The 10,929-nt window shown below is 42.3% G+C and overlaps 1 protein-coding gene across 1 annotated transcript; it reads right to left on the reverse strand.

Moving 5' to 3' along the window:
* Positions 1-2,178: 2,178 nt before the first annotated feature.
* On the reverse strand, positions 2,179-9,650 carry CUNH14orf180 (chromosome unknown C14orf180 homolog). Its single transcript, XM_050336229.1, has 4 exons — positions 9,559-9,650; positions 7,100-7,223; positions 5,230-5,256; positions 2,179-2,417 (listed from the first exon to the last, which is right to left on the reverse strand). The coding sequence occupies exons 1-4, from the start codon at positions 9,643-9,645 to the stop codon at positions 2,215-2,217; spliced, it is 441 nt and encodes a 146-aa protein (XP_050192186.1). The 5' UTR covers positions 9,646-9,650; the 3' UTR covers positions 2,179-2,214.
* Between the last annotated feature and the right edge of the window lie 1,279 nt (positions 9,651-10,929).

The raw sequence follows: 10,929 nt of genomic DNA on the forward strand, positions 1-10,929 counted from the left end.
TAATGTCCCTGACAGCTCAGATGTGATATCTATTCTCACTCACACTGATAAAATTGGGCCCCAGCAAGAAGAACATGGACATTTTCCATTTAAAGCAGACCCAGTGGAAAGGTGGTCCTATGTCCATCTCCTGGGGAGCTGTGCAGGAAGGTGGGCACAGATATGATCTTCACACCACCTCCACACTTCTCCTCACAGTTCTAAGAGTTCCTGTTTTACCTTAAATATCAGCTTTTTAAAGTTACTGAAACCAGATTGCTAACATACTGGAAGGGTTCACTCTACTGCTCTTGCACTTGAGAACACTCTTGTCACCTCAACCTTTGCATTTTTGCTGCAATGTGCACTTGGAGTGAGGGAACTGTCCCTTCAGACAGGCTCCCGTTTGGAAGGGCCTCATTGCTGCATGCTGGGAGGACGTGTCAGTCCAGAGCCAAAAAGGAACACCACTGGTTTGCCAAAGAGTCTCAACATGAACGTGAAAAAGATCCTAAACATTAAAAGATGCAAGCAGAAGTTGCAATGACCCCCTCGCCCTGTGCAGGTACCAGTCTAAACCTTTTCATCAGAGATTCACCAGCACACAAGTTTAAAACCTTTCTTTTTTATTACCTAAACAGCAGGGCTGAGACAGTGGAGAGGGGAGGGAAACAGTGGTGGGACTTACCCTCTGAGCTGGGGTACCTGAGTGGTTTGCACACAGAGCCCCTGAGCCAAATACTCCTCCTGCAGCAACCTCTGCTTCCCAGACTGTGGCTTTGATAGCTTAGGAGGAGCATGAGAACAGCCACTGAAGTCACTTCCTTCTCTCTTGGGCTGCAATTTTTTTGACTTGTTCTCAATTAAGTTGCTGCCTACTCTTCTCTTGAGAGCAGACTGCATATTGTGTTTCTGTTTATCCTCTCCCAGTGAAAGTCCTTGGGCTGCTTGGAAGAAGGTTGCTGGGGCAGAGGTAAGGCCCTCTTAAAAAATTCTGTTAAAAATAAAGCACCATTTTTTTTTCTTTTTGGAGGTTGTCATGGCAGGGAATTCCAGCCAAGGTCTTGCAGGCATTACTTAATCTTCTCTGCAGTGTTTCCTTTCCCCCTTTTTTTCCTGATTCCTTTTCTTCAGCTCTTACAGGTTCTGTGTCATATTTACCATCCTAAATAACTCCAAGCCCATATCAGGTACTACTTGTGAAGAATCTAAGGCCTAAAAGCTGTTTGTGCTGGTTCTTTGAAGCTCACAAGCTTGCACTCATTTGCTCTCATCTCAGATACCCAGAGCACCATTTCACGTGATCTCCATTAAAAGGATTCCCTTCAGAGACCTGCGTAGTATGGGAGGCAGTGGAGGGATAAAGGGACTTGGCCTCCCACTCCTTCATAACCAGTCCATATTGCCATGATATAAGGCCCTGAATACCGAGGCATGAAAAGCTTCACCTCTGGCTGAATACAAGCATTATCATAAATCCTGTAAGTCAGCTTGTGGAGTTTATGGACTGAATCAAACACAGAGGATTAAACTACCGATCTGATGATTAGCCTGAGTTTCAATGCTGTTATTTTTTATGTTAGGCAAATAAACTATTTTCTGTTTAAATGAGGTTTTGTGTTGTTTTTCACTCCTGGGAGTTGAGTGAATCAGTGAGAAACAGCTTTTGCCTATGGAGAAAAAAAAATGCATGAAGGGAAATGAGAAAGCCATTTGCTGGGATTTTACTAATAAACATTTCAGGTGTATAAATATAGCAGCTTGTCAAGCCTTTGGCCACCAGAGAAGTGTTGGTGTAATAGCTCTGCTTTATTTTAAGTCTCTTAGGAGACTTAAGGAGAAAGGTGGTTTGATATCTAAAGTGTTGACCTGAGACTCAGAAGACTTTTCTTCAGAGCCTACTGCTACCTGCACAGCTCAATCTGTTTCTCTCTCTACTTTTGCTCCTCATATCAGCAGTTCATAAACTCTGGGGGACAAAACTGAGATACTTGTTTGCTGTTCAGGGTGACGGAGCATGAGTTTGGTGAGAACTCAAGGCACTAGTATGACTGTTCATTGATGTGGAAAAAACAAAGAAGAAAAAATGAGAAGTGGCTGCTGGATGATGCACAACATGGTTGATTTTCTTGCTCTTGGAGGTGGATGATCATGTGTTCCTTGCATGTGGCTGGAGTAAACTAGGAGCTTTGCACTGACTCATGCTGCTTAGCAGTGTCAGGCTGGAGGACACTGCTACTGCCTCACAAACCAAGTCCAACATCTCTGAGCAACGTGTCTTATATGAAGAAAGAAGATAACAAGCCGGGATTGAAATTCCTCCAGGACTTTGACATCTTGCTTCATGCTGGTGTAGTAGAGACTCACAGCAAGGATCAGCACTGCACAAAATGAGATCCACAGGAGCACAGGCAATCCAGATGATGACCTGTCATCTACTGAATGGTGATGAGGAGAAAAAAAAAAAAGGAAAGCAAGATTATTTTAGTGACATCTTAAACACTTCCCAAATTTGATCCCCTGCTGATGTATTTGTACCAGTTTTCTGGGAACAGCAGGGTACACAGGGCTCTGGTTGTGAGTACTTCTATACACATCAGTTAAGCAATAGTGAGTCACATCTCCTGATGGAGGGTAGTGAGTATAAAATATGTCATCTAATGGGGCATTTAAAGGGTTTAATTACACACGACAGGAACAGGATTACCATAGTTAATGTGTGATCTCAAGTTCCCCTCCAGCAATTATTTTTTATACTTTTACGCTAAGTGTTAAGTTGAATACTAGGAGAATAAGAAGCTACTTCATCCAATATTTAATGCTCACAAATGCTCCATAAAAGAGACAAGATATAGATTTCCATCCTTTTCCCTAGTAACTCAGCTTGTTTGGGACTCCTGCTAATTATGGTAAGAACTGAAACGTGGCTCCATTAACCAAGGGGTTAGAAAATGTTTAGAAAGCTCTGGCAGTTTTAACCACTGTCTAAGTGCTACGTGTGCTAATTACACTGGAACATCCTCTGCACTTGCTCTAAGGCAGGAACATCCTGTAAACATTTTTCTTTCCTTCAAAATACAGTTCAAGTATGTTTAAAGCACCCTGGGTCAGGCACAGCACACATATGGAAATCAGAGGGCTTCATTTAGCTTGCTGACATCTGTGCCCCAATCCTTGCACGTGTTTATCCACCCGTGTGCCTCGGGGATCCAGTTTGATTCAGATCTGGCTGCTCTGTTTGACTTCATGGCCATTGCACAGTCTGTACTATTTTATAAAGCACTTAAAGTATTAAACACGCAGTATAAAGCCAAATTCATGCCTGAATAAAACCCATAGTGTGCAGCTATTTTCCTGCCATATGCACATAATCAATAAGGAGATAAAAATGTGGAGTGTATTATTATGGGTAAAGGGCCAACATTAGCTGTAACATATTTAAATTAGCTTCTACTCCGAGCCCTGGAATACACACCAGTCAATTAAACTGTCATACAGATGTACAGAGAGGAAGGTAAAAGTCATAAAACCAAGCAGGAAACACATAATAATGTATCAAAAAGTGCATGGGGAAAAGGTAAAATGTTAATAGGCAGTCATTTTACAGCTAACCAGAAACCAAATCAATGTCCCATAATAGGTCTGAGTGAATTATTTGCAGCAAATAATTTATTCATTTGAATTTAGCCCTTCTTTCTGTTTGCAAATTATCCATGAGCAGGCTTCAGTTTTTATAAATTTGTTTATTTGGCATTATTCTATGAATGGTTGATATGAAGGTGTTTAGCCAGGGAATTGCTCACCACTTTCTGCATTTGCAGAGATTTGTGAGTTGGAAGTTGGTATTTCCCTTGTGTGATTTCTCACACCACAGGCTACAGTTCTCAACTGGGTGCACACCTGCCTTTCACAGTGAAGGACTTGGCTGATGAGCACACATGGGAGCAGTGAAACCTTTCTGTGAAAGCTGAACAGCTTTTCACATCAGCCCTTTTCTATGAATTTCTTATAACCTTTTTCAACCTTGCAAAAGTTATTTCTGGGTTATCTCAAATGCAAACTTGAGTCTTCCAATCTGCAAAATTAGGAAGTATATTCAGTCCATGAACAGGAAAAAAAAAATGTGCAAAAATAATTCCACTCACAGAATAGAGATAAGCTACGGTCACAATGGCTTCAGCACATCACTACAGTTATGTGCTGAAATTTAAGTTTGTTTTTCTAGATTACAAGTAGAAATTTAATGCTTAAATTTGTTAGTTAAATTGCTTGCTGGAAGAGTGCACACAGCCACAGGTGTGTGCCCAGTCTCATGGCAACTCATCTGAGAAAACCACTGGACCCAGACACAGGTGGTTTTGTTTCAGTTCCTGCCTTGGACACACAGTTCCACTGTCCCCTGAAGAATATTTGATCATTGCTTTTCCACCTATTTCCTTCCTGCCTACAGTACCTTGTTTCTAGCCCAGTCACTGCCTTAGCTGATGCTTCCATTGTCACGAGCACAAAAACCCTTTTCCTGGACAACAGCAATAGTTAGGGGATATGGGGATACCTGACTGGGAGGCTTTTTAGCCTCCCAACACTACAGGTCTGTGTGTGTTTATATACAGGTATATATATGTACCCCTGTCCTCTCACGGCATTTCATATAGCAGGGACTGGATTTTGGCCAGGGCCTCAAGAATAATGATCACCATCATAAGAACATCCAGATACAGACATTTGCTTCAGGGTCTGTAAGGCTGCCTGGCCTCAAACAAAATAAAACAAAACAAAAACAAACAAACAAAAAACCAAAACAAACAAAAAAAGAAGAAAACCCACATTATTTTTATTATTTCTACCCTGCTGCCAGCATATAAGTGAATTGTCTCTTCCCCACACACAAAACTCAGCAGGGAGAACTATTGTTTCGCTTGGGGTGCTTTCCTTGCATATCTTAGTGAAAAACCTGTACCTACTCTATTGCCATAAAATATATTAATTATATTTAAATTAAAAATCGCTTCAGGGATTCCATTTTTGTTTCCACTATTTGTCTTACTAGATGTCTTGTTTAAAATTGCACCAGACCTCATCAGCACCTTGTGGTGCTTATGCTGAGAAGAAACAGCAACAACCCCTGACAGCACGAAATGCTGTTGTAGACGGAGGGTGTATTTGCACAGTGCAACCCAGCAGCCACAAAAGCAAACTCAGGTTAATGCTATGGATGGCTCACAGTTATAATGTGAAAATTCAACTTACCCACCACGTAGTCACAGCAGGAAATGGCTGGAAAACAGAATGAAAATGTTCTTACACACCTGGAAAGGTCTCTTGGCAGCAGGTGAACATAAAAGCAAGCACCAAGTGGTGTCTCTGAAATTGCCTGTCACTTCATAGATGCTGAGCCACCTCTTACAACACTTTTGGCTCTGGATGAGGATCTATGCACTCCATGCAAACATGCAGATGCAGGTGCACTTCAGGAAAGTGAGGAAAAATTATTGTGTGGAAGAGTTCAGAGGCAGAGTTTGCTGCTGTTGCAGGGTGGTCAGTAACCAGCTCCTTCAAAGAAAACCTGCCTATTCCAAATAATTTTTAGAAAGGAAAGGAGATAGATCAGCAGGCTGAGAGAAGAATCAAAGTTCAGAAAGCAAGGCCCACTGTCAGATTAACTCTCATCCAGCAATATCCTGGAAATCCCTCTGCTTGGCAGTCAGGGCTCAGACATAATTCAGGATGAAAAGTCCATAGAATGGAAAAAATGGAAGAATTTCAGTAGTGCCAGAAACTTTCATCTTACCAGCCTTAATGTTAATAATACTGTGTGGACAAACAGTAAATAATCTAAATCACAGAATACTAATTATGGGTTGGAATGTTTCTCATGTCTTCATGGAAAAGAGTCAGAGTCTTTTCCATCCTTGCAGCTCGCTGGAGTTCCAGCAGGGCTGTGTTGAAATCAGAGCCAGTGAGAGACCAGCTTGGTCCCCCTGGGCTGGACTGACTGCAGGATTACCAGCACTGATGTTGGGCAGCGACCCTGTCAGAGAGCTGAGGGAGTTATTAACTCCCATGAAAATCCTCTTGAGCAGTCAGATGAGCTTGGGCAAATTTAGGGCTGACTCACTGAGTGTTTCCAGGAGTTCAGTTTTGATGGGAAAGCCCAGGCCATGGCAACAACCTTATCAAGAAACAGCTTTCCCCTCCTGCGTCAGGAGGCATCCCAAACAATGCGTTGCCAAACAAATGAGAGTTCTGTTTACAGACACATCAGCAGATGCCGAGCCTTGTTTTCAGAAGCTGTAGCAGTCTAAACAGGTGGCTGGAATATAAATGTTACCATTCTGTCGCCTGTGTTTTTACTGACTGATGTATCAAACCCATACAATTTCAGTTCTCGACCAATAAATACAATTTTCTTACTTGAGTCAAATTGAGGAAAGTCAGAATGCAACAATAGTTCTTATTTGAAGAAGTGCAGAAGTGAAAAAATGCAAATGCAGAAGTGCAAACTGAATCATTTTGCCAGACGTCTGCCTACGGTCACTCCCAGCTGACCTATCTGCAAACTGCTATTTTAGCTCATGACTAAAAAGATCAGAGGTTTTTTTGGCTGTGTCATTCCGTGGGTGCTTTCACTGGCAGAAATTATTACATCCTGGCTGCTAGGCTTAGTTAGACCTCTGCTATTGTATTCTGTGGCATGTACGATGCTCAGAACCATGAAAGGACTGGCTCCCTCTTTCCCATTACATCCTAGGTACCCAGAATGACATAAAAATGTTTACAATTTGTCTGAGATCCTTTTTATGAGCAGATACGTTGTTCTGGGGTAGCCCTGGGCCTCAGCCAAACCCATGGTCTACAATGATCCCTGTGGGGGTTGACTCAGGAGGTCACTGTGAGAACAGCTGAGGGTGATGCAGCAGCCTGTCTCCTCCCAGGGCAGGCAGGCAAATGGCCCAGAGGCAATTCTGCAGTGCGCAGACCAAAAATTGTCCATCCTCTGCTCCATGAGGAGCTGAAAATCACAAATAACATTATCAGAGGAGGAAGCTGATGTGGACAGACAGAGTGGATGTTAAAAGCTGGAAAGGTCATGCCAAAAGGCTTAATAGCTTGAGCATACCATGTTCAGTGACTTCTGGCTCACGAAATCGAACCCTTCTCTCTACTTTCCGCTTTTCCCCCACAGCTTGGTCCACAGGTGGCCTTTTCCTCAGTATCGAAGGAGGATAGCTACTGTCATCTGTCTAAAGAGTTGATCAAAACACAAAACATGGCCATTCAAACTGGGTTAGTGTGCCTGGGTGAAGTTCTGAGCTTTTGTGGCTATGTCGTGGCTATGGGTATGTAACACATCTGCCTGGACATTTATGGTCAGACCACTGCGTTATTTATGGCAAGACAATAGGGGTATTCCTTCACTGTCATAGACATTCAGTACTCTAAAACTGTATTCTCAGGGAAAAGATTAGTTAAAGTAATGGACAGCAAAGTGTTCAGAAAGTATTTCTCTAAATAGCAGTTTACGGTAGCTGAAGGTGGCTGCTCAACAGCCTTGGGGTAGATGGACAAAAATGTGCTATGAAATACATGAACCATATAATTTGGAGAACCCTTGAAATGTTCTGAGCTAAGCAGTTCCATTTGGAATGCAGTGCTGCCATTTCAACAACTGGGACTATGCAGTAGACTTGGGTTTGGACACAATCCTGATGGGTACAAGAATTTGGCAAATTGCACTTTGATATCGCAGTTATGTTGTTGCTCTGGTTTTCTGTTTGGAAGCCACAATTTTTAACAACAGAATCGTAATGCTGTGGATTCTTTGAAATTACAAGAAACAGAACTGCAATGACAGCAAAAAGTCACTCTTCTGCATAGGAATGCTCCCACAGTCAAGTTCCCTAAGTGAATCCAAACTGAATCAACTCCCCAAAGTGAATCTCCACTAGCCTCTGGAAATGGAGAGCAGACAGGAAATTTTCTATTTTTCAAAGACTCAAGTGTGTGGGAGAGATTATCCACATTTCTGTTTAAGATTGAAGTAATCTTCTCTAGCCCTTTCTCCCTATTCCCTCTGTTCTTCTGCTAGTTAAAGGATATTATTTCTGAGATGATTTGTTTGTGCCTTCTGGTCACTGTCCCAGCTCCTTTTTTTTTTTTTTTTCCCTTATGTGTTATTTCCTCATTCAGCGATTGCTTGCTCCTTACCACATGTTCTTCTTCTTGCTTTAATCTTCCTACTCCTCAATTCTCTGCTTGTGTGCTTTTTAAGACTCAAATACCCTTGCTTTACCTTTTCTCTTTGGATGCTTTCCCCAAAGTCACCTTTTCACACATTCATTCCTCGGCCTGCAGAAGCAGGATTAAGTGCCATTAACTACAGTCTGGGGCTGTCAGGCCCCAGAGTAAAGAAGATAAGCACATTTTCTTATGCATCACACCCTGAATAACCTCAGAAAGGCACACAGCATAGCCAGCTGGAACTGCCATGGAATGAGGAACATCTTCAGCTTTGATACCTTCTCCTGAAAGATATATAAACCCAGCCTTATCACTGACAAGGATGCTTGCTCTGATCTTGGGGTCATAACACCTCTGTCTTGTGACCATGGACAGTGTGTGTTGGAACTCTGTATTTTTCATTCAGCAGCTCAGAAGTTGGAAGCCCCATTTAGGGTATGGGAGACCTGGATTCAACGTCTTTCTCAGGAAGTCCAAAGAAATACAAACCCACATCTCTTGTATACAAGCCCTCACCATCAGAGCTATGGTATGCATATAGGAGCAGGGAATCTCAGTCAGTCTCTGCCACTAAAGCCGTCTTGTTTGGCCTTGAATAATTAAATATTCATTGAGCTAAAGAAGGAAAGAGTGACTTTACAGCCTAGTGTTTGTGTGCTCCCTTGGGGGTGGCAGAAGTCTGCTCCTGTCCTTGCTCCAATGAATACTTAATATGTAATACTTAAATATTCATTGGAGCGGTCACTGGGAACAGGGTCTCTCATCTACCAGGTGAGTACCTTAATCACTCTGCTACAGCCACACACACACATACTTACTCACGTAATGAATATTTGATTATTCTGTGTAAAATTAAACAGGTTTAGGGAGACACAGCCCAGCTCAGGTTAGAGGTGGTTATAGCTTTAGCTATGAGGGCTCTTCCTGTGGCACCACCAAGGAAACTGAACCTTGTATTTGAAGAGATTTATAACTCCAAGTGCAGCTTTTCTCCATATGAGCTTTTCCAAACACTGAACAGCGACACCATGGCAGGAGAGAAAAATATTAAACAACTAGCTGGTTGGGTAGCACCTAGCCAAGGAAGACCTTAAAAAGGAAGTAGCTTTATGATATTTACTAGACTTTATTAACTTACGGAAATCAAAGCTACAGAGTGTCGGAAGAAATAATGCATTCTCCCCTCAGACATAAACCTGGCATTAACATATCCTGACAAGAGTTGGAAACCTACCAAAGTGATAGCTGGGAAATTATATGACCTTAAAAACAGCCAATTTGTAAAAAGCTTCAGGAGCTGGACACAAGGACTCTATCGCCCATCAAAGGATTACTTACCGGCTGCTCCTCTGCACTAGGACCAGAAGGTGGGACTGGACATATCTGGGACATGTACTCTGGATGCCAACATGAAGCGTCCCACATGAAGCTCTGGAGGGAAACCCACTTGCTCAAGGAAATGAGAAGGAACAGGGAAAAGCGCCTGGAGATCCCTCCGCAGTGAGGATGGAGCAGGCAGTGCCACCGAGCAGATGGGAGCAGCAACAAATGACAAGAGGATTGGAAAGAAGAGTTTCCGCCCTTCATACCAGTGTTGGTGGGGGAAGGATGACGCTACATGGAATGTACTCACCAGCCAAAAATAGCACATAGTGATAATACTGATTGTGCAGCTGGAAAGCAGGGCTTTCCTGGCAACAGGGAAGGGCCTGAATGGAGCAAATCGCAGATAAACATCTATGTTGTTTTTTTCTTCTTTTTTTTTTTTTTTTTTAATAAATGTGAAATTTAGGCTGTTTTTTTATCATAATTGCTACCTTTCTGTGATCATATTGATTTCCTTTTCAGAATCCAATCCCAATCTCAAAAACCTTGCAAGTGGGATTGCTTTTGTTCCTTCTTCCATTCAAAATGCACGTGTAAAGCCACCAGGAAATTATATGGATATAGTGGGATCACACATATATAACCCTCCAGTACAGTTATGGCCTCACTTTATATGTTTTACAAATTAAATCCATTATTATAGCAATAAAGTGGGATTTTAACATTTGACATTTCTACAGATATCATAATAAAATTATTGATAGAAAAAGAGGTGATTTACTGTTCAGGACGCTTTAACAGCTTCTTGTCAAATGCGGAACTCTGCTCGTCATCAAATATACAATTTTTTGTCAGAAATACCTGTCTTGACTGCTGAAATATGGTGGTTTACTGTCCCTGCAAGCACAAGCTTGTGTTTTTTTTTTTGTTGTTCTTTTCGTGGAGCTATTTATTTGCTGTGGCATGTCTAAAATACTATGGTGTTTGTTTTTTTCCCAGGTGGTTGGATGGATTCTCAGTCTGGCCCTCATTCTGCACCTACCCAGTTTAGCAAGGATGGCAAGATGTTCACACTGACAGCAGGAATCAGAAGTTCTCTGGGCTTCACTGTTTCAACCTTCTTTCAGGAGTCTGGAGAATGGGTTGGGATCCCTGCCCAGAGAAAACTGGGCCAGCATAGTTGAGGAGGCATCTGTGGCTGATGTGGGGTCAGTAGCCCCTTCCAGTTTGCTGCCCTCCTGCAGCTCAGCCTCTGCATGGGTCTGCTGTCCTCAAGCTCTGCCCAGTGACATCAGTATCAACATGGAGAAGAATAGATTTTGCTGGTCTAGGACTCTTCACTGAATGTACCATATCTAAGAGCCACCTGGAGAAAGTTACCTT

This window comes from Myiozetetes cayanensis, unplaced genomic scaffold, assembly GCF_022539395.1.
Source record: "Myiozetetes cayanensis isolate MyiCay16 unplaced genomic scaffold, myiCay2020 scf6-25, whole genome shotgun sequence".
Classification (NCBI taxonomy): domain Eukaryota; kingdom Metazoa; phylum Chordata; class Aves; order Passeriformes; family Tyrannidae; genus Myiozetetes; species Myiozetetes cayanensis.